The 24,350-nt window shown below is 42.7% G+C and overlaps 1 protein-coding gene across 2 annotated transcripts in view; it reads right to left on the bottom strand.

The window, feature by feature from the left end:
• LOC115507663 (transmembrane 9 superfamily member 2-like) overlaps positions 1–24,350 on the bottom strand; it is a 90,266-nt gene that overhangs the window by 53,963 nt on the left and 11,953 nt on the right. For both annotated transcript variants that reach the window (XM_030306126.1, XM_032592231.1), the window contains exons 3-6: positions 24,221–24,314; positions 19,137–19,264; positions 18,085–18,214; positions 1,840–1,967 (exon numbers count right to left, since the gene is read on the bottom strand). In XM_030306126.1, the coding sequence (XP_030161986.1) occupies positions 1,840–1,967; positions 18,085–18,214; positions 19,137–19,264; positions 24,221–24,314 (480 nt within the window). The remainder of the gene's footprint in view (positions 1–1,839; positions 1,968–18,084; positions 18,215–19,136; positions 19,265–24,220; positions 24,315–24,350) is intronic.

Genomic DNA, 24,350 nt, shown 5'->3' with positions numbered 1-24,350 from the left:
GTGTAAGTATATATAAAGAAGAAAAAAAGTTCAAAGACTCGGTCCCGGGACCCTCCAATATTGAGATGTTGGAGAAATGAGGAGACAACTGATAAGCAACTAGTGAGACAGGAGAAAATCAGTGAGGTATGGTATTCTCAAAGCCAAATTAAGCAAGTGATTCTAGGAAAAAGGAACGATCAGCCATGGTAACCATCAGGCAAATTTAGCTGGGTACAGTACCTAAAAGACAACACAAGATGGTAGGCTTAGAACACCATTAGGCCTAACTCACTGCTATGGCCTTGAACAGATTGTCTAATTCTAAAAAAAAAAAAATTAATTATAACACAGTCCTCGTTCTCAAGAGGCCCACAAAAATGACCTTTACAATGACTAGATACATGCTACTCTAAAAAACCATTTTCTTCACTTTTTACTCTGAGTCTGAGAATATGAGGTATAACTGTAAAGCCTTAAGTTTGATTTTCATATAGCTGATGAGACTAGCTTCTTCCTGGATGATCATACTTTGTATGTTTACTACCTAATGACGTTGAATATGAGCAGCCATCCTGAGATAGACCTCACAGTCCATCGTCCTAAAATTCTGTTGCCAGATATCAGAAGTGACGTACACACAAAAAAAGCACGGGTGATTGCCCTTGACAATGATGAGTATTTCCTGGCCTCTCTTGGTAGCTATGTTTATTCCCTATTGTTCAAAAAATATGCCCTGATCCTTTTCCCCAGGAAAATACACGTCAATAAAAATTTCCAGGGTTTGATACATCAGGGGCCATGTGAAAAACTCCTAATTCAGCCCTGTCCTTTCACAGATGAGGAAATTAAGCCTATGACAGATCAAGTTAACCTACCCATGGTCAAAAGCTTGGCATGATACATTTTCTATTCTTTCTCTTTGAGCATCATCTGTGACAGATGGAACAGCCGTGGCTAAAGTAAGATAGGGTAGTGGCCTTAAAAATAATGAAGTCTGACTCATTTCTACAAACTTAGGGTTCACTTCCAAAATGGAACCAGATGAGACTAAAAATCCAAATTTCCTAATTCCTTGCTCCGTGTTCAGAAAATTATACCACATGTGCCTCCTTTAATATACTTCACGGAAGTTTCAAGGGACAACTTCCTCATCTTAATATTTCAGGTTTTGTATATTTTTCCCATAATGGACCATGATTTTATACATTGTGTGCCATATTCCCCTCTCTACCTGTCTTACTGGAAGAGTACTAATTTATCCTATAGGATCTTAGAGTCGGAACATTAAAGGTCGCCTGTCGAGTCTGTTACCCAATGTCCTTTACAATTCATTGAGCACTTACGTACTAGGGACCAGACACTGTGCTGGATGCCTACTTATGAACTCTCCAACACCTGGGTCATCCAGGCTCTTTCTGTAACATCCAGGGATACAGTACTCATTAATTCTTGGGATTACTTATTTAATTAGAGTTAGAGAACTCTAACTGTTAGTAGAGTCTTCCTTATACTCAGGTGATACCTGCCTAATAGACTCCAGTAAGAGACCTGTCCTCTGAAGAAGCACAAATTGAAATCTAAGCTCTTTATCATAGGGCAGCAAGTAAAGAAGAGAGTAAGGATGCCCTCAGTAGGTCTATTCCCTTCCAGATCTGTCAATTCTTTCTCACATTACATGGTATTCAAACGCTAACTACAGGCAGAAGGGAATAAATTGCCTATTTGATTTTTCAAATTGTATGTCTGACGTGACATCACACATGTATCCTAAAAATGAGAATTCTAGTTGAGAACTTCCATATTCTGAATTAATTTTTAAATGAATGGAGCTAATTAAAAAAGATATTCTCTAATTACCTTTGGGGCTCAAGTCTAGCAGAAACCAATCTCGCAAAACCCCCATTTCTTCCACTGTCCTCGTGGTATGCAATAGTAATATCAACGTGGTTGAAGAGGAAGTAAATATTACTTTTGTTGAATTCAGGCTGCAAAAAGATAAAGAAATTTTAAAGAAACTTGAACTTTTCTTAAAAACTAAAAAAAATAAAATCTGGCCATGGAATAAAAATGAGATACACTATAATATTATTGACTATATTCTCTCTGTTTTTCATCTCCATAACTTACTTTTTTTTTTTTTTATACCTGGAAGCTTGTACCTCGTAATCCCTTTCATTTATTTTTGCTCATCCCCCAACCCCTCCCCTCTGGCAACCACCAGTTCTCCCTCAGAACCTTCGGAAGGAACCAACGCTGCTGACGCCTTGATCTTGAACTTCTAGTCTCCAGAACTGTGAGACAATGAATTTCTGTTGGTTTGAGCTCCCAATTTTATAGTGTGTTTTTAGAGCAGCCCTAGCAAACGAAGGGCTTGGCAATATGAGCTTTGCAATCAAACAGCTGGTTACTGGGGCGCCTGGGTGGCGCAGTCGGTTAAGCGTCCGACTTCAGCCAGGTCACGATCTCGTGGTCCGGGAGTTCGAGCCCCGCGTCGGGCTCTGGGCTGATGGCTCAGAGCCTGGAGCTTGTTTCCAATTCTGTGTCTCCCTCTCTCTCTGCCCTTCCCCCGTTCATGCTCTGTCTCTCTCTGTCCCAAAAATAAATAAACGTTGAAAAAAAAAATTTTTTTAAAAACAGCTGGTTACTAGCTGCATGACCATAAACAAGTCATTTAACCTCTTGGACCCTCAGTTTCCTCTTTTTATTTTTTTAAGAATTTTTTTAATGTTTATTTATTTTGAGAGAGAGAGAGTATGCCCGTGCAGGGGACTGGCAGAGAGAGGAGGAGAGACACCCAAGCAGGCTCCATGCTGTCAGCACAGAGCCCCATGCAGGACTTGATCCCACAAACTGTGGGATCATAACCTGAGCCGAAATCAAGAGTCGGATATTCAACAGACTGAGCTCCCCAGGCACCCCTCCTCTTTTTAAAAACGGGGACAATAGGGACACCTGGTTGGCTCAGTCGGTACAGTATGTGACTCCTGATTTCAGGATCATGAGTTTAAGCCCCATGATGGGTATAGAGATGACTTAAACAAATTTTTTTTAATTAAAAAAATAAGATTGCTCATAGAACTGTTGAGGACTACATAGAATCATGTATGTAAAGTACTTAGTGAAGTGCTTAGCATAGGAAGCCTTGAATAAATACTAGCTGTTACATCACCCAGGCCCTTCAATCTTCAGAAAATGAGTCCAAATGAACCTTGTCAATTACCATATTGAGTAATCTGCAACACGCAGAACTCCTAGATTAAGAATCATGGCTCTGCAAATCCCAGAACTGAGAGTGACAGGCCTGAAGGAACTTTAGAGATCCTTTAGTACAGTGATGATAGAGGGTAAGAGTGATCCTACTGGGGCTGGGCGACTGGGTGGCTCAGACCATTGAGCGTCTGACTCTTGATCTTGGCTCAGGTCATGATCTCACAGTTCGTGGGTTCGAGCCCCGCATCGGACTCTGTGCTGATGGCGCAAAGCCTGCTTGGGATTCTGTCTCTCCTTCTCTCTGCCCCTCCCCTGCTTGTGCGCTCTCTCTCTCTCTCTCTCTCAACATAAATGAATAAACTTTTAAAAATATTTAAAAAAAAAAAAAAGAGTGCCCCTGTGGGGAGTATCACAATCAGCTTGGGGTGGAGAGTAAGTACTGCTCACGGCAATGCTGTCCATTATTGCAAATAACTAGAAACTGGAAAACAAGACCATCAGGACAGTGAAATGAAATATGGAATAACCATATAGAGCAATAAAATGCAGCTAGCAGATTTGCATGCACTAGGATGGAGGGATACCATGTATCAGTATTGGATGTTCATGATCTGTACTAACAGAAGCGGCACAAGCAGCACAGCACAGTGGTTAAGGATGTGGACTCCACAGTCAAACCGCCTAAGGTGGAAAGTCGGGTACAGCATCCGCTAGCCTGTGTGACCAAGTCGCTTAACCCCTCAGTGTCTCGGTTTCTACACCTATGACGCAGAAATCGTAACAGTACTTACCTTTTTTATTTTATTTTAGAGATAGAGAGTGAGTGGGGGAGGGGCAGAGAGAGAGGGGGGAAAGAGAGAGAATCCCAAGCAGGCTCTGCACTCAGCGCAGGGCTCAATCTCATGGACCATGAGATCATGACCTGAGCCCAAATGAAGAGCGGAACGCTTAGCTGACCGAACCACCCAGGCGCCCAATAACAGCACTTATCTTAATGGGTACTGTGAGGATTAAATCACCCCAGGAACAGCATCTCCACCACTCGGGGACACAAAAGGGTCCAATGTGATGGGTAAAGTGGTAACAAGGCCCTTAAGGATCCGAATCCCACGTCTCTCTCCAGCCTCATCTTCCGCCACAGTCTCTACGTCTAACCAGGTAAATGACCACAAAGAATTCTTTATGCTGTGCTCTCATAGCACTGGGCTCGTATGCCAGTCACGGACCACATCAAATTGTAGTCAGTGTATTCACACGTTTACATCCCCTAGTCAACTGTGTTCCCCAGCAGATCACAAGGCTGGGAACTTTGCTTCATTCATCCATTCGTCCATTCAGCAAAATATTTTTGAACATCTACTATGTGCCAGGCACTTCTTAACTGTGTCCTAAGAGCTAATATCCTACAGGGGGTCAAAAAATGCAAGAGGTAGTTTGGTATATTGCAAAGAGACGAGGATTTGGATCAAAAACCATTGGGATGCAATTCAGATTTTGCCCCATATAATCCTCTGTAGGTCAGTCTTTATTCGCCTTAGTTTTCTTTTTCTTTCTTTTCACATAACAGGAAATGAATTTTTCTTTTTTTTTTTTTTGAGAGAAAGAGAGGGCAAAGTGAAGGAGGGCAGAGAGAGAGAGAGAGAGAGAGAGAGAGAGAGAGAATCCCATGGGGGCAGAGAGGAAGGGGGAGGGAGAGAGAGAAGTGGGACTCCAGCTCACCTAATGTGGGGCATGAACTGGTGAAAGGTGAGATCATGACCTGAGCCAAAGTCGGATGCTTAACCGACTGAGCCACCCAGGAGCCCCCAAAGTAAAGTCTTTTAAATTAAAAACAAAAACAAAACGTGAGCTGACAAGAAAGTAAAGAACTGCCATGTCAAATTCTAAAGCAGGAAACCAGAGAGGTAACCTCCGTGAGGGAGCATTGATGGTGCTCTTGCCCTGGGGACATCTGACCTGGGCAAACTTGGAAAGACAGTTTGGGTAGCCTCCTGGAATAAAGAGCAGAGAACTCGAGGAGGGCCCTCCCAGGCAAGAAGGCTCTGAGACCACCCACTCCGCTCAAAACCAATACCCTCAGGGTAAAGACGAACAGGAAGCAAGCTTTTTCTCCTCCCCCAAAGGACTACAGGGAAGATGGCCTTGGTGCTAAACAGAAAAGGCAGTGGGGGAACTGTCCTTGAACAGTTGTGGCCACAGGCCAGCCCTAACATATATATGCAGTTTGGAGTCCCATCACCGAAGTGGCCCCAGGAAAGTCAAGTCGTGAATTTGCTTTCAGGCGGCCCCAGACTGGTATTTCCCAAAAACCCCTGGAAGAAGTCAATGAAAATCCTCTCTGGAGGAAAGTACTTTGACCCCAGGGCTCAAAGAAACTCCACAAACAATTGTTGAGAACAATGTGTATGTTGGGGCACCTGGGTGGGTGAGTCTGTTGAGCCTTCTGACTTCAGCTTAGGTCATGATCTCGAACCCCTCGTCAGGCTCTGTGCTGACAGCTCAGCCTGGGTAGCTCCGTTGGTTAAATGTCTGACTTTGGCTCAGGTCATGATCTCAGGGTTCATGGGAGGCCCCATGTAGGGCTCCACGCCGACTGTGAGGAGCCTCCTTGAGATACTCTCTCCCTCTCTCTCTGCCCCTCCCCTGCTTGCATGCACACTCTCTCTCTCTCAAAATAAATACATAAATAAAAACTTTTAAAAATTTTTGCAGAAATGAGACAGATGATTACTGAAATTAAAAATTCAATCCCTATGTTCAGGTGAGCACAAGCCCCGCTTAGGGCAAACACGAACCCTGCTTCGGGTGAGCCCCGCTTCTCTCTCTCTCTCCCTCTGCCCCTCGCTCACTTGCACTCCCTGTCTCTCAAAAAAAAAAATCAATGCCTATGTTTATTTTTTTCAGTATTTTTGAGGTTTGTTTATGGATGAAATAATTTAGTAATTCATCACTTACATACAACACCCAGTGCTCATCACAAGTGCACTCAATGTTTGTGTTTATAAGAGAAGAAACAAGTGAGGAAGAAAATTTATAGACTAGAAGATAGGGCAGAAGAACACGGCACAGGAAAAAATGGAAAATACAGAAGGAAGATTAAGAGACACAGAGGAGAAAATAAAAACTTTTAACCTAGGTTTAATCGGAGTCTGAAAAGGACAGAAGAAAAGTTATGACAATGGCTGAGAATTCCAGAACTGATAAAAGGCACCAATCCAGGGGCACCTGGGTGGCTCAGTCGGTTAAGCATCCAACTCTTGATCTCAGCTCAGGTCTTGATTCGGGGTTGTGAGTTCAAGCCCCACATTGGGCTCCATGTTGGCATGGAGCCTACTTAAATCATACTACAGGGCATCTTGGTGGCTCAGTCAGTTGGGCATCCGACTTTGGCTCAGGTCATGATCTCACAGTTGGTGAGTTCGAGCCTCGCATCGGACTCTGTGCTGACAGCTCAGAACCTGGAGCCTGCTTCGGATTCCGTCTCCCTCTCTCTCTCTGCCCCTCCTCCCTCTCTGCCCCTCCCCCAGCTAAAGCTCTGTCTCTCTGTCTCTCAAAGATGAACATTAAAAAAATTTTTTAGGGGCGCCTGGGTGGCGCAGTCGGTTAAGCGTCCGACTTCAGCCAGGTCACGATGTCGCGGTCCGCGAGTTCGAGCCCCGCGTCAGGCTCTGGGCTGACGGCTCGGAGCCTGGAGCCTGTTTCCGATTCTATGTCTCCCTCTCTCTCTGCCCCTCCCCCGTTCATGCTCTGTCTCTCTCTGTCCCAAAAATAAATAAACGTTGAAAAAAAAAAAATTTAAAAAAAAAAATAAAAAAAAAAATTTTTTAATCATACTTCACAGAACCCAAATGCCACCAATTATAAAACATCATTATTTTATGTGCTGCTAGGAAAAAACATTGCCAATTAAACTTTGACAACCCATCATCTGAAAGAGACACATCCTAATTTCATAAATGTTAAAATATGGGAAAATAGAGTTTTAGAATCAATAAAATGTGGGATATAAAAATAATTTACAAAGCATAAAATAATACAGCAGAACTGAGACCAAACGTCATATCCATAAATGTAAATATGTTTAACTCACCTATTAAGAGGAAAGGGGCTTTCAGAAGTTACCACAGAGCAAAACTCAACAATACATTGTATATAAGAGACACATCTAAAACAAAAAGGCTCTGGGGTGCCTGGCTGGCTCAGTCAGTAGAGCATGGGACTCTTAATCTCAGGGTTGTGAGTTCAAGCCCCATGTTGGATGTGGAAACTACTTAAAAATTTTGAAGAAAATAAAGAGTTTCTGAAAAATTAAAAAGAAAGGAAGGGCCAAGTTACAGAGTGTGAACGGGGGAGGGGCGGAGAGAGAGGGAGACACAGAATCCGAAGCAGGCTCCAGGCTCCGAGCTGTCGCACAGAGCCCGACGTGGGGCTCGAACCCACGAACCGCGAGATCGTGACCTGAGCCGAAGTCGGACTTGTAACCAACTGAGCCACCCAGGCGCCGCTTACGCTTTCACTTTAAACAACTAAAACCAAAATGGGTAATAAAGTATATGAAAACAACAGTTTTTGAACCTCAGACAACAAAGAACATTAAGAGAGTGATCACCAAGAGGAAGGCAACGAATACGCTGAGCCCTACTACTGCATCAAGCTTACTTCCCAGAGAGAGTTCCCAGGCTGTGGTGCAAGGAAAGGGGCCCCAAGCAGCGCCCTGCAGGCTCCCCGAATTGAAGACAACAAGTTCACAGTCCAGGGACACCGAGGGGCCAGATGGTGTGGGGCAGAAAACCAGAGAGAAGAGAGCTACCCAGAGATTTCTGGAGGTACGCAGAGGGCTCGCTTTCATCACAGTATTGATGAGTACACGCGTATAAAGTGTGCCAGTCCTTGTCTTTTTGCCCCTCATCTCCAAATCCATTCCCTTTGGTCTCTGTGAAAATCATCTAGGCCCTTTAGTTTCCCTTTGCAAGCTGGCGCCGAAAAAAGTTTCGTCAGTAGAGGGCGCTAGACAGCCATTACCCGGGAATAGGCAGAAAGCAAAAGGCAGGCGATTTGTGGGGCAGTGAAACTACTGGGTATGATACCGTAACAGTGGACACATGTCGTCACACATTGGTCCGAACCCACAAAATGTACAACCAAGAGTGAACCCTACCGTAAACTGGGTGGTAATGGTGCAAGAATGTAGGTTCATCAATTATAACGAACGTACCACACTCTGGTGAGTGATATTGATCCCGGGGGAGGCTATGCATGTGAGGGGGAGAAGGGGGTGCATGGGTGGCTCAGGTGGTTAAGTGTCCAACTCTTAACTTTGCTTCAGGTCATGATCTCGTGGTTTGTGGGATCCAGCCCCTGCTTTCGGCTCTGCAGCGACAGCATGGAGCCCGTTTGGGATTCCCTCTCTCTCAAAATAAATTAAACATGTGTATTTTTGACAGAGAAAGCGGGCGTGAAGGAGAGGCACAGAGAGTGGGGCAGAGGATCAGAAGTGGGCTCCCCTCTGACAGCACAAGCACGAGGTGGGGCTCAAACTCACAAACCAGGCGATCATGACCTGAGCTGAAGTCAGACACTCAACTGACCAAGCCACCCAGGTGTCCCAATAAATAAACATTTTTTTAAAGATAGATAAATAATGGGGCTAGAGAGAAACAGAGTGTGAGCAGGGGAGGGGCAGAGAGAGAGGGAGACCCAGAATCCGAAGCAGGCTCCAGGCTTTCAGCTTTCAGCACAGAGCCCGACGTGGGACTCGAACCCATGAGCCATGAGATCGTGACCTGAGCCGAAGTCGGATGCCTAGCCGACTGGGCCACCCAGGTGCCGCTATTTAAATTTTTTTGAGTTTAATTATCTTTAGTAATCTCTACACCAATGTGGGGATCGAACTCACAACCTTGAGATTAAAAGTTAAATGCTCTACCAACTGAGCTAGCCAAGCACTCTCTCTTTCTCTCTCAAAAAAATAAACATTAAAAAAAATTTTTTAATTTAAATAGATAAATAACACAGGTGCCTCAGATCTGGCAAAAATAAACCAAGATGGTGTACAAATGACTGAAATTTAGGAAGCACCTGCCCTCTTCTCTGGAAAGAAACAGTTGACAGTATCATCAGTCAGAGCATGGACATTTTTTGTGCATCTCGTGTCCATGAAATACAGCCAGACCAACACTAAGCCATCCTACACACGTAGAAAACTGACTGGAGGATAAACACAACCATCTGCACAACCTGAACCACAGAATTCAGCAGGTACACGGCGCGGAGAGGTGAATTTGGGGAGCGAGAAGCCGCAAAAGGTAGGGAACTGCTTTTGCGGGCAGAGAGAGGACGGAGACTGGGGGGGGGGGAGAATACGGGAACAGCACCCCTCCCCAAAAGCAGCTGGAGAGAAAGTGGAAAATTGGAAACAGCCGCAGGACTGAGCTAAAAAGGGAGAAAAGAGAAAGGAGAGGGCTTAAATTCCATTAAGACCATAAACAAGGGGAAAGCAAAGGCTGCAACTCTGCAGTTCGATACCTGACGGTGCTCTGGTGGGAAGGGCGAATCCCCAGGAGCAGGGTGGGCTCCGGAAGGTTCTCGGGCCACACGGGGAGAAGCGGTTCCACCCCTGGAAGGATATTTGGTAGACTGTTGAAGCCACCTGGTCCCAGCAGACCCCGCAAAACGGCCACATTCGCTGGTGCTGGAACAGGGTCGTTGAGGGGGAAGCCTGGTGCCAGGTGTGTGTTGTGATTTTCCATCATCCCCGAGACGCCGCTGCTACACTGTCTCGCGAACTTTTTCTGGGGCGGGCTGGCACCTGGCCGCAGTCTCGGGGCTCCGGCAGCGGCGGGGTCCCACCCGCGTTCCTGGGTGCAGCCGACATTCGGCCATTGCTCATTCGGCCTTTGCTCTGTGAGACCCTCCCGCAGAGGGGTGGAACGGGTCAAAACCGAAGTCCTTCGGAAGGGGCCAGGGAACACAGCCGCATCTGAGACAAAACTTCGGAGAGAGGCACTGCCTGGGTCCTGGTGACGGAGAGTGAAAAAGCGGGGAGTGGAGGAGAGCTGAAGACAGAGGACGGGTGCGTGATTGCTGAGCCAGGAGAACAAACAGGGAGGCTGGGTGGCGCCATTTTCACCGCTCCTGCGCATGCGCATAGGCACCTACGAGCACTGCAACAATCCACCCCAGTAGGCTAGCAGCGCCATCTAGTGGAGAGCGGAGCCGTTACACTGAGCCCCGCCCACCTGGGCCAACCTGGCTCTCAAGAACACAAGTCTCACTGCCAGCTTAGTTTATGGACTATAAAGTGCTACATACACTAACATCTAAGGGAAAACAAAGCAATTTCAGTCCTACTTTAATCTGTTAGGTTCATCTATTCATATTTCTTTCTTTTTTTTCCTTTTTTCTCTTTCTCTTTCACAATTCTTTTTCTTGAACACAGAGAAAAAATGCATTTTTATTTTCAATTTTTATTAAAAATATTTTTCTTTAATTTTTATTACTATATTTTTTCCTTTTGTGTAAATTTTTTCAGATTCTATTTTACTTCCATCATTTTATTTTAGTCTACTTCAGTGTATTCACCTTTTCAAATTTTCAAACAATTTCCTTTTTTTTTCTTTTGCTTGAATGCAGAAAGAGAAAACTTCATTTTTACTTTCAATTTCTTTTAAAAATACTTTTCTTTAATTTTTGTTGCTATATTTTTCGCTTTTATGTAAACTTTTTCAAATTCTATTTACTTCCATCATTTTATTTTAGTCTAATACAGTGTATTCACTTTTTCAAATTTTCAAACGATTTCTTTTTTCTTTTTTATCTTTTTTCTCTTTTTCGTTTCTTTTCTTTTTTCTTAAATACAGAAAAAGAAAAAAATTCATATTTATTTTTAATTTTTATTAAAAATATTTTTCTTTAATTTTTCTCTACTCTTTACTTTTGTGTATATATTTTCAAATTCAATTTTACCTGCATCATCTCATTTTAGTCTACTTCAGTGTATTCATGTTTTCAAATTCTCAAAAGATTTCCTTTTTTTTCTTCCCCCCCTTTTATTTTCTCTGTCAAACCACTTTCAACACCCAGACCAAAATACAACCAGGATCTAGCATCATCTATTCAATTTGTATGTGTGTGTGTGTGTGTGTGTGTGCGTGCGTAATTTTTAATTTTAATATTTTTTTAATTTTAATTTTAAAAAAAAATTTTTTTTAACGTTTATTTATTTTTGAGACAGAGAGAGGCAGAGCATGAACGGGGGAGGGTCAGAGAGAGAGGGAGACACAGAATCGGAAACAGGCTCCAGGCTCTGAGCCATCAGCCCAGAGCCCGACGCGGGGCTCGAACTCACGGACCGCGAGATCATGACCTGAGCTGAAGTCGGACGCTTAACCGACTGCGCCACCCAGGCGCCCCTAATTTTAATTTTTTTAATTTCAATTTTTCTACCTCATTAATTCCTTTTCTCCCTTCAAAATGACAAAACGAAGGAATTCACCCCAAAAGAAAGAGCACGAAGAAACGACAGCCAGGGATTTAACCAACATAGATACAAGCAAGATGTCTGAGCCAGAATTTAGAATCACGATAAGAATACAAGCCGGGGTCCAAAATAGATTAGAATCCCTTTCTGCAGAGATAAAAGAAGTAAAAAATAGCCAGAATGAAATTAAAAATGCTATAACTGAGCTGCAATCATGGATGGATGCAGCGGCGGCAAGGATGGATGAGGCAGAACAGAGAATCAGTGATAGAGAGGACAAACGTATAGAGAATAACGAAGCAGAAAAAAAAGAGGGAGATGAAGGCAAAAGAGGACGATTTAAGAATTAGAGAAATCAGTGACTCATTAAAAAGGAACATCAGAATCACAGGGGTCCCAGAGGAGGAAGAGAGAGAAATAGGGGTAGAAGGGTTATGTGAGCAAATCATAGTGGAAAACTTTCCTAACCTGGGGAAAGACACAGACATCAAAATCCAGGAAGCACAGAGGACCCCCATTAGACTCAACAAAAACTGACCATCAACAAGGCATATCAGAGTCAAATTCACAAAATACTCAGGCAAGGAGAGAATCATGAAAGCAGCAAGGGAAAAAAGTCCTTAACTTACAAGGGAAGACACATCAGGTTTGCAGCAGACCTATCCACAGAAACTTGGCAGGCCAGAAAGGAGTGGCGGGATATATTCAGTGTGCTGAATCAGGAAAATATGCAGCCAAGAATTCTTTATTCAGCAAGGCTGTCATTCAAAACAGAAGGAGAGAGAAAAAGTTTCCCAGACAAACAAAAATCAAAGGAGTTTGTGACCACTTAACCAGACCTGCAAGAAATTTTAAGGGGGACTTTCTGAAGGGAGAAGAGATGAAAATATAAATAAATAAATAAATAAATAAATAAATAAATAAATACCAAAGGCAACAAAGATTAGAAAGGACCAGAGAACACCACCAGAAACTCCAACTCTACAAGCATCATAATGGCAATAAATTCATGTCTTTCAGTACTCACTCTAAACATCAATGGACTAAATGCTCCAATCAAAAGACATAGGGTAACAGAATGGATAAGAAAACAAGATCCATCTATATGCTGTTTACAAGAGACCCACTTTAGACCTAAAGACACCTTCAGATTGAAAATAAGGGGATGGAGAACAATCTATCATGCTCATGGTCAACAAAAGAAAGCTGGAGTAGCCATACTTAGACAATCTAGACGTTAAAATAAAGACTGTATCAAGAGATGCAGAAGGGCATTATATCATAATCAAGGTGTCTATCCACCAAGAAGACCTAACAATTGTAAACATTTATGCGCCAAATGTGGCAGCACCCAAATATATAAATCAATTAATCACAAACATAAAGAAACTCATCGATAGTAATACCATGATAGTAGGAGACTTCAACACCCCACTCATAGCAATGGACAGATCATCTAATCAGAAAATCAACAAGGAAACAGTGGCTTGGAATGACACACTAGACCAGATGGACTTAACAAATATATTCAGAACATTTCATCCTAAAGCAGCAGAATGTACATTCTTCTCCAGTGCACATGGAACGTTCTCCAGAATAGGCCATATACTGGGACCCAAATCAGCCCTAAGTAAGTACAAAAAGATCGAGATCATACCGTGCCTATTTTCAGACCACAATGCCATGAAACTCGAAATCAACCACAAGAAAAAAATTGGAAAGGTAACAAATACTTGGAGACTGAAGAACATCCTACTAAAGAATGAATGGGCTAACCAAGCAGTTAAAGAGGAAATTAAAAAGTATATGAAAGTCAATGAAAATGATAACACCACAACCCAAAACCTCTGGGATGCAGCAAAGGCGGTCATAAGAGGAAAGTATATAGCAATCCAGGCCTTCCTAAAGAAGGAAGAAAGATCTCAGATACACAACCTAACCTTATGTCTTAAGAAGCTGGAAAAAAGAACAGCAAATAAAACCCAAAACCAGCAGAAGACAGGAAGTATAAAGATTAGAGCAGAACTTAATGCTATCGAAACCAAAAACACAGTAGAACAGATTAATGAAACCGGAAGCTGGTTCTTTGACAGAATGAACAAAATTGATAAACCACTAGCCAGTTTGATCAAAAAGAAAAAGGAAAGGACCCAAATAAATAAAATCAAGAATGAAAGAGGAGAGATCATAACCAACACAGCAGAAATAAAAACAATAATAAGAGAATATTATGAGCAATTATATGCCAATAAAATGGGCAATCTGGAAGAAATGGACAAATTCCTAGAAACATATACACTACCAACACTGAAACAGGAAGAAATAGAAATTTTGAACAGACCCATAACCAGTAAGGAAACTGAATTAGTAATCAAAAAACAAGAGACCAGGGCCAGATGGCTTTCCAGGGGAATTCTATCAAACATTTAAGGAAGAGTTAACACCTATTCTCTTAAAACTGTTCCAAAAAATAGAAATGTTCCAAAAAATAGAAAACTCCCAAACTCTTTCTATGAAGCCAGCATTACCTTGATTCCAAAACCAGACAGAGACCCCACTAAAAAGGAGAACTATAGACCAATTTCCCTGATGAATATGGATGCAAAAATCCTCAACAAGATATGAGCCAACTGGATCCAACAATACATTAAAAAAAATTATTCACCACAACCAAGCAGGATTTATACCTGGGATGCAGGGCTGGTTCAATATCCGCAAAACAATTAACATGATTCATCACATCGATAAAAGAAAGGACAAGAACCATATGATCCTCTCAATAGATGCAGAGAAAGCATTTAACAAAATACAGCATCCTTTCTTGATAAAAACCCTCAAGGGGCGCCTGGGTGGCTCAGTCAGTTAAGCGTCGGACTTCGGCTCAGGTCGTGACCTCGCGGTCCGTGAGTTCGAGCCCCGCGTCGGGCTCTGTGCTGACAGCTCAGAGCCTGGAGCCTGTTTCAGATTCTGTGTCTCCCTCTCTCTGACCCTCCCCCGTTCATGCTCCGTCTCTCTCTGTCTCAAAAATAAATAAACGTTAAAAAAAATTTTTAAAAATCCTCAAGAAAGTAGGCATAGAAGGAGCATACCTCGAGATCATAAAAGCCATATATGAACAACCCAATGCTAATATCATCCTCAACGGGGAAAAACTGAGAGCTTTCCCCCTAAGGTCAGGAACAAGACAGGGATTCAACATAGTATTGGAAGTCTTAGCCTCTGCAATCAGACAACACAAAGAAATAAAAGGCATCCAAATCGGCCAGGAGGAGGTCAAACTTTCACTCTTCGCAGATGACATGATACTCTATATGGAAAATCCAAAAGATTCCACCAAAAAACTGCTAGAATTGATCCATGAATTCAGCAAAGTCGCAGGATATAAAATCAATGCACAGAAATCGATTGCATTCCTATACACCAACAATGAAGTGACAGAGAAATCAAGGAATCGATCCCATTTACAGTTGCACAAATAACCATAAAATACCTAGGAATAAATCTAACCAAAGAGGTGAAAAATCTATACACTGAAAACTATAGAAAGCTTATGAAAGAAATTGAAGAAGACACAAAAAAAAAATGGAAAAAGATTCCATGCTCCGGGATAGGAAGAACAAATATTGTTAAAATGGCAATACTACCCAAAGCAATCTACATATTCAATGCAATCCCTATCAAAGTAACACCAGCATGCTTCACAGAGCTAGAACAAATAATCCTAACATGTGTATGGAACCAGAAAAGACCCCAAATAGCCAAAGAGATCTTGAAAAAGAAAACCAAACAGGAGGCATCACAATCCCAGACTTCAAGCTATACTACAAAGCTGTAATCATCAAGACAGTATGGTATGGGCACAAGAACAGACACTCAGATCAATGGAACAGAATAGAGAACCCAGAAATGGACCCACAAACGTATGGCCATCTAATCTTTGACAAGGCAGGAAAGAATATCCAATGGAATAAAGACAGTCTCTTCAGCAAGTGGTGCTGGGAAAACTGGACAGCGACACGCAGAAGAATGAACCTGGACCACTTTCTTACACCAGACACAAAAATAAGCTCAAGATGGATGAAAGACCTAAACGTAAGACAGGAAGCCACCAAAATCCTCGAGGAGAAAGCAGACAAAAACCTCTTTGATCTTGGCCGCAGCAACTTCTTCCTCAACATGTCTCCGGAGGCGAGGGAAACAAAAGCAAAAATGAACTACTGGGACCTCATCAAAATAAAAATCTTCTGCACAGCGAAGGAAACAATCAGCAAAACTAAAAGGCAACAGACAGAATGGGAGAAAATATTTGCAAATGACATATCAGATAAAGGGCTAATATCCAAAATCTATAAAGAACTTAGCAAACTCAACACCCAAAGAACAAATAATCCAGTGAAGAGATGGGCAAAAGACATGAATAGACACTTCTCCAAGGAAAACATCCCGATGGCCAACCGACACATGAAAAAGTGCTCAACATCACTCATCATCAGGGAAATACAAATCAAAACCACAATGAGATACCATCTCACATCTGTCAGAATGACTAACATTCACAACTCAGGCCAACAACAGATGTTGGCGAGGATTCGGAGAAAGAGGATCTCTTTTGCATTGTTGGTGGGAATGCAAGCTGGCGCGGCCACTCTGGAAAACAGGATGGAGGTTCCTCAAAAAACTAAAAATAGAACTACCCAACGACCCATCAATTGCACTACTAGGCAAGGGACACAGGTGTGCTGTTTCGAAGGGACACATGCACCCCCATGTTTATGGCAGCACTGTCAACAATAGCCAAAGTATGGAAAGAGCCCAAATGTCCATCGATGGATGAATGGATAAAGAAGATACGGTATATATACACAATGGAGTATTACTCGGCAATCGAAAAGAATGAAATCTTGCTATTTGCAACTACGTGGATGGAACGGGAGGATATTATGCTAAGTGACATTAGTCAGTCAGAGAAAGACAAATATCATATGACTTCACTCAGATGAAGACTTTAAGAGACAAAAAAGATGAACATAAGGGAAGGGAAGCAAAAATAATATAAAAAAAGGGAAGGGGACAAAACAGGAGAGACTCTTAAATATGGAGAACAAACTGAGGGTTACTGGAGGGATTGTGGGAGGGGGATGGGCTAAATGGATAAGGGGCATTAAGGAATCTACTCCTGAAATCATTGTTGCACTATATGCTAACTAATTTGGGTGTAAATTTTAGAAAATAAAAAACAAATTAAAAAAAACAAAAAAAGAGTACCATCAGTTAGACAACCAAGCAAGAAACTGGGCAGTCATCCTATATTCTTCCTTCTCTCTTCCCCTTTGTCCCCATCGCTGGCCCACATCGAGTCTTGACACGTAAAACAAATTAAAACAGTGCTGTCCTGGCTGAGCTATTTTGCGGCCATTCAAGCCTCTTCATTAGTCTCCACAGCAGTCTGAAGACACTCCTGTTACCCTGGGGCCCAGTGGAGACTGCTGGAGAGCCACAAGGCCGACCGTGAGATCGGGACTTCCAAGCTAAAAAGCTCTGAGCTGGATTCCTACTTCTGCACTTAACAAGCTGTATGCCTCTAGTCATGTCACTTAACCTCTCAGAGACTGAGTTTCATCATCTATAAAATGGCAGCAGTAGGGTCCTAGCAACAGGGCTGTTCTAAGGATTAAATCAGGCACTGTAGGAAGTAATATCGCACACAGGACCTCCCTCCACGACCCAGCTTCTGCCCAGCCACCTTTCCAGCATCATCTCTAGCTGCACCTCCCAAACCCTAAACCTTATGCCACAGACATGCTCAACTACTCACAGTCCCCCAATCATAGCATCCTGTTTCAGACTTCCAAGTTATTTTTTTTATTTTTTTTAATGTTTATTTATTTTTGAGAGAGAGAGAGGGACAGAGTACAAGCAGGAGAGGAGCAGAAAGAGGGAGACACGGAATCTGAAGCAGGCTCCAGGCTCTGAGCTGTCAGCACAGAGCCCGACGCGGGGCTTGAACCCACAAACCGAGAGATCGTGGCCTGAGCTGAAGTCAGATGCTCAACCAACTGAACCACCCAGGTGCCCCCAGACTTCCAAGTTCTTGATCACACTGATTTCCCTCCTAGAAATGCTCACCCACCCATTTATTTCACAAATACATTTTCACTCCCTCCATTATATCCTCCTTGTCTCTCAGTCTCCTATCATAGAACATTCTGTTGTATTGATCTGTCTACAGGTCTATCTCCTTAGTCAGGACTGTGAACTTCTAGAGGACAAAGACCACGTCTACTTGAGTTTGTATTCCCAAAACCTAGAAGATGGTAGGTGTCCCATTAATGTTTGCTAAGTGACTATCCTAGAAAGCAAATTGTTAAGTGAAGCAGTATTCTTATATTTCTAAGTAAGTTCTCAACACTTACATGGATAAGGCAGGCATGTTTTGATTCGCCACTTTTGGTAATAAAACATCCTATCGGAAATCCTGGTGTGCAGCACTTTGTTCCATCCCCTGTATTACGGCACCATATTACAGGCATATTGTCAATAATCCTAAATACAAATATTTTAACAATAAAAGTTTTGACAAGCGTTTCACACCAAGCAAAACCAACATCATCTTGCATGGATTTAAGTTCAAGTTTTTAATCAAAGTTACAAAAAATAGCATACAATTTCAAGGACCTATTAAAACTACTTTTGGGGCACCTCGGTGGCTCAGTCAGTTAAGCGTCTGACTTCAGCTCAGGTCATGATCTCACGGTTTGTGCATTCGAGCCCCGCGTCGGGCTCTGTGCTGACAGCTCGGAGCCTGGAGCCTGCTTCGGATTCTGTGTCTCCCTCTCTCTCTGCCCCTCCCCCACTCACACTCTGTCTCTCTCTCCTTCAAAAATAAATAAACATTTTTTAAAAACTTAAAAAAACTGGGGCGCCTGGGTGGCGCAGTCGGTTAAGCGTCCGACTTCAGCCAGGTCACGATCTCGCGGTCCGTGAGTTCGAGCCCCGCGTCGGGCTCTGGGCTGATGGCTCAGAGCCTGGAGCCTGTTTCCGATTCTGTGTCTCCCTCTCTCTCTGCCCCTCCCCCGTTCATGCTCTGTCTCTCTCTGTCCCAAAAATAAATAAACATTGAAAAAAAAATTAAAAAAAAAAAAAAAAAAAAACTTAAAAAAACTACTACTTTTTTTTAGGGACACCTGGGTGTGGCTCAGTCACCCAGGCGTCCAACTCTTTGTTTCAGCTCAAGTCATGATCTCACGTGGGCTCAAGCCCTGTGTCGGCTCTGTGCTCACGGTGTAGAAGCTGCTTGGGATTCTCTCTCTCCCTCTCTCTCTCTGCACCCCCCTTCTCGTGCTGTCCCTGTGTCTCTCAAAATAAACTTAAAAAAATTTTTAAAAACCTACTTCCTTTTTTTAAAAAAACTACTTCTGAAAGGACTTGAAAAATTAAATCATGTCCTCTCATTTGCCAAACCTACCAGTGATGCTGATAATTCAGTCGTATTCCTTTCCTCAAAAAGGCCAGCTTTTTCTCCTGGTCATCATTTGCTGTATCATAGGATTTTACACAAACTTTTATGCATGTTCCTGTCCTGTTAAAAGGAAACTGTTGAGAAATAATTAAAAGATTAAAAGATTTGACTAAGTTTTATAAATCAAGGGTTGCAAAATAGGCAATTTATCTTACAGATAAACCTTTCCTTCAGAGACTTCAGTGTGCCATCATCCTCAACACTATCTCCTTTAACTTTCGATTTATACCTGAAATGATTACACCACACACACACACACACACACACACACACACAATATGCTTTCACGACTAAGACCAATTTGCCTTCTTCAATAACTCTCATATAGAACCCTTCACTTAAAAGTGGTAACAGAAGTGATTGTAATCATGGTCACACAACTCTCTCAATATACTAAAAACATTGAAGTGGACACTTTAAGGGGTGCCTGGCTGGCTCAGTCAACAGAACATGCAAATCTTCGTCTCAGAGCCATGAGTTCAAGCCTCACCTGGGGTGTAGAGCTTACTTAACAAAAAACTGGACACTTGAAGTGGGTGAATTATTTGGTATGTGAAACTCTCAGTGGAGCTGTTCCCAAAAAAGTGATAACAAAATATCTGATATTTTTCATATGAAGCCTCTTGTTTACAAAGTCTAGCTATGAGGGATTCTCAGGGTAAAGTGCCAATGTTATTAATCAGGAAATCAGGAGCAAGCATAAACTATGAAAAGTGTTATATTTAGCACCTCATATCCTGGAAGCACACAAAGATTAATCCCAAAGTTCCCTACTGGCAGCTGCGGAGAACACTCTCGGGGTTCTTTCTTTCTTTTTAATACGGTCATGTTTGTTTCTTCATTCCAAGGGACACCATTTCTTGAAAAAGTTCACTTTTCCATGAGGACAGTGGTATGCCACAAGTGTATGTTGGGCAACTTTAATTGTCAAAAAGCTAATGCCTGACACAGAGACCAAAGGAAGAGATCAGCAAAGAGCCCAGAAATAGATCTACATAACTATGTCCATGTGATTTTTTTTTGACAAAGGTCCAAAAGCAATTCAGTGGAGGAAGGATAGTCTTTTCAACGGCAGGTGCTGAAGCAATTGGACATCTACAGGCACAGGAGGAAGAAGAAGGAGAAGGAGAAGGAGAAGAAGGAGAAGAAGGAGAAGAAGGAGAAGGAGAAGAAAAAGAAGAAGAAGAAGAAGAAGAAGAAGAAGAAGAAGAAGAAGAAGAAGAAGAAGGAATTTCAACCCAATCTCATACCTCATACAAAATAACTCAAATAGAACAGACTTAAATATATAAAGTAATTATGAAACTTTTAGAAGAAAACGTAAAAGAAAATCTTCAAGACCTAAAGGCTGTATCACATCTCCTTCGACCTGACACCAAAAACACAACCCATAAAAAGAAAACTTGACTACTGGACCTCATAAAAAGTTAACAAAGTTTGCTCTGGGAAAGACTCTGTTAAGAAGGTGAGGAGTGCCTGAGGGCTCAGTCGGTTAAGCATCGGAGTTCAGCTCAGGTCATGATGTCACGGTTCGTGAGTTCGAGCCCCGCATCGGGCTCTGTGCTGACAGCTCAGAGCCTGGAACCTGGTTCGGATTCTGTGTCTCCCCCTCCCTCTGTCCCCCTCCTGCTCACTCAATCTCTCTAAAAAAATAATTAAAAACGTTAAAAAAAATTTTTTAGATGAAAACATAAGGGTGCCTGGCTGGCTCATTTGGAAGAGTATGCAACTCTTGATCTCAGTCATGAGTTCAAGCCTCATGTTGGGTATAGAGATGACTTAAAACTAAACAAATAGGGGAACCTGGGTGGCTCAGTTGGTCAAGAGTCAACTCTTGACTTTGGCTCAGGTCATGACAGCACACTCATGAGATTGAAACCCGAGTCAGGCTCCACGTGTAGAGCCCGCTTGGGATTCTCTCTCTTTCTGTCTCTCTCTCTCTCTCTTTCCCTTTGTTCCTCCCTCTGTCCCTCCCATTCTTGCTCGCACCCTCTCTCTAAAATATAAATAAAGCGGGGTGCCTAGGTGGCTCAGTTGGCTGAGCATCTGACTTCAGCTTACATCATGATCTCAAAGTTTATGGGTTTGAGCCCCATGTTGGGCTCTGTGCCAACAGCTGAGAGCCTGGAGCCTGCTTCGGATTCTGTGTCTCCCACTTTCTCTCTGCCCCTCCTCCACTCGTGCTCTCTCTCTCTCTCAAAAATAAATAAACATTAAATAAATAAATAAATAAATAAATAAATAAATAAATAAATAGGCTTTAAAAGAAAAGAAGGGGCACCTGGCTGGCTCAGTCAGTACAGCATCTGACTTTCCATCTTGGGGTTGTGAGTTCAAGCCCCACATTGGGTGTAGAGATTACTTAAAAATAAAATCTTTTTAAAAAGTAGATGATAAACACACAGGCTGCAGACTGGGAGAAACAATTCGTGAACTACTGTTGCACCAAAGGAATCACACCCGGAATATATAAGGAATTCTGCAACTCCATAGTAAAGGAACAACCAATTCAAATAGAAGATGGGTCCAAGAGGAGACATCTCACTGAAGAGCGTATACAGATAGTAAACGCCCACATGAAAAGGTGTTCAACATCATTAGGCGCTAGGAAAATGCAAATGAAAGCTAGGGCGAAACTCACCTATCGGAGTGGTTAAAATAAAAAATGACAACACCTTGTATGTCAACTATACTTCAAGAACGGTTTTTGTCATGACAACACCAAATGCTGGCAAAGACGCAGAGAAACGCCGTCACTCCTACTTTGCTGGTCGGAACGTAAATGGTATGGCCACTTTGGAAAAAGGCGGTTTCTTGCAAAATTAAGCACGCCACTGTCACATTACCCGGCAGTTACGCTCTTGGATGTTTACACCGGAAAAATGAAAACCCAGCCGCACACAAAAAAACCTCCACCTAAATGTTCACAGCATGGGGCGCCTGGGTGGCGCAGTCGGTTGAGCGTCCGACTTCAGCCGGGTCACGATCTCGCGGTCCGTGAGTTCGAGCCCCGAGTCAGGCTCCGGGCTGACGGCTCGGAGCCTGGAGCCTGTTTCCGATTCTGTGTCTCCCTCTCTCTCTGCCCCTCGCCCGTTCACGCTCTGTCTCTCTCTGTCCCAAAAAAACAAATAAACGTTGAAAAAAAAAATTTTTTTTAAATGTTCACAGCAGTCTTACTCATCACAGTCGGACGCTAGAGAAACAATCCGAGTGTCCTTCAACGGGGTAAATAGTGAAACCGGAATGTCCACACCATGCAGTACTACTGTGAACGCACACAGCCCACGTGGATCTCAAGGGGATGATGCTGACAGAAAACAAAGCTGATCCCAAGAAGGTTGCAGGCAGCATGAGTCCACTTGTGTAACATAATTGCAATAACATGGTAGAAACAGAGAGGACTGGAGGTGGGCGGGGGGATGCGTGAAACAGATGACGGGTACGGAGAACCATTTATCGCGATGAGCACTGGGTAGTGTATAAAATTGCTGAATCACTATATTGTACACGTGAAATTAATGTAACACCGTACATTAATTACACTGGAATCAAAGCAATAAATTAAAGGACTTGAAAAGAGGGGTGCCCGGGTGGCTCAGTCGGTTAAGTGTCTGGCTTCAGCTCGGGTCACGATCTCACGGTTCATGGGTTGCAGCCCCTCGTCGGGCTCTGTGCTGACAGCTCAGAGCCTGGAGCCTGCTTCGGATTCTGTGACTTCCTCCCCCCCTTGTCCTTCCCCCCGCTTGCATTCTGTCTCTCTCTCAGAAATAATACATGAGTAAACTTTAAAAACAGGAAGGTGTTACCGTTGGGCAAATCTGGGCAAAGGTACCAAGACCTCCTTGTTCCAGATTTTTTTGTAGCTTCCTGTGAATCTATAATCATTTCAAACTAAAAAGTTTTAAAAGAAACTAATGCCTGATGGTTTCACAAGTGTCTACATATATTACAATCGGGGCACCTCGGTGGCTCAGTTGATTAAATGTCCAGCTCTTGATTTCGGCTCGGGTCATGATCTCACGGTTCCTGAGACTGAGCCCTGCATCAGGCTCTGCACTGACAGCATTGAGCCTGCTTGGGATTCTCTCTCTCCCTCTCTCTCTCTCCCTCCCCCACTCACACATGCACTTTCTTTCTCTCTCTCTCAAAATAAATAAATGAACTTTGTTAATTAAAGAAAAATAAAATTGGCCAAACTACACACTTTCAATACACACAGTTTACTGTACTTCAAGTATATTTCAATGAATTTGGAAAGAAGGAAGGAAAAAGTTAATGCCTTCATAATCATAACTGCTTATGAAAAGATCCTTACTCTATCCCAATATTATTAAGATATTGAAGGCAAAATCAATAGAGAACGACAGTCCAATTACATCTGCTTATATCACCCTACCCAAAATATGCAGGAACCATAAATTAAGCTTCTTTCCTTTACAAAGCAAAAGTAAAACCTCAAAGACAAAACCTTTACGTGGAACCTCAGACAGTTTGAACAGCACATATTAAATGCATTCTTCTGGCAACACCACCTTCTATCTCCTTTCCTTTTTCCCGACCTCCTTTTAAAACAAAGACTCTTTAGGGACGGCCTGGGTGGCCCAGTCAGTTAAGCGTCTGACTCCAGCTCAGGTCATGATCTCATGGTGCATGAGTTCGAGCCCCGCATCCGGCTCTGTGCTGACAGCTCAGAGCCTGCCTGAAGCCTGCTTCAGATTCTGTGTCTCCCTCTCTCTCTGCCCCTCCCCCACTTGCGCTCCGTCTCTCTCTCTCAAAAATAAATAAACATTAAAAAATGAAAAATATCTCAAACAAAGACTCTTCGGGGCGCCTGGCTGGCTCAGTCAGAGGAGCCCACAACTCTTGATCTTGGGTTGTAAAGTTTGAGTCCCACTTTGGGTGTAGAGATTACTAAAAAAAATAATGATAATAAATAAATAAAACCAAGACTCTTTGCTACAATTTTAAGCACCCAGTTTGGAAAAGATTCAATTTGAAATAATATTTAATAAGAAGATCAGTTGAATCACCTTATAAGGAGATGATGATATTCGTTCTCCAAATAGCACTTGTCCAAGATTTTCAGAAGGATTTCTCTTTTCAGAGTCTTTACAGAAGTCAAAGCTAGAAGAGAAGCTCAGTAAGATAAAAAAAAAAAAA

Source organism: Lynx canadensis, chromosome X (assembly GCF_007474595.2).
Source record: "Lynx canadensis isolate LIC74 chromosome X, mLynCan4.pri.v2, whole genome shotgun sequence".
Classification (NCBI taxonomy): Eukaryota; Metazoa; Chordata; class Mammalia; order Carnivora; family Felidae; genus Lynx; species Lynx canadensis.
Note: the sequence above shows the minus strand (reverse complement) of the source record. Positions and strands in the feature narration are given on the sequence as shown.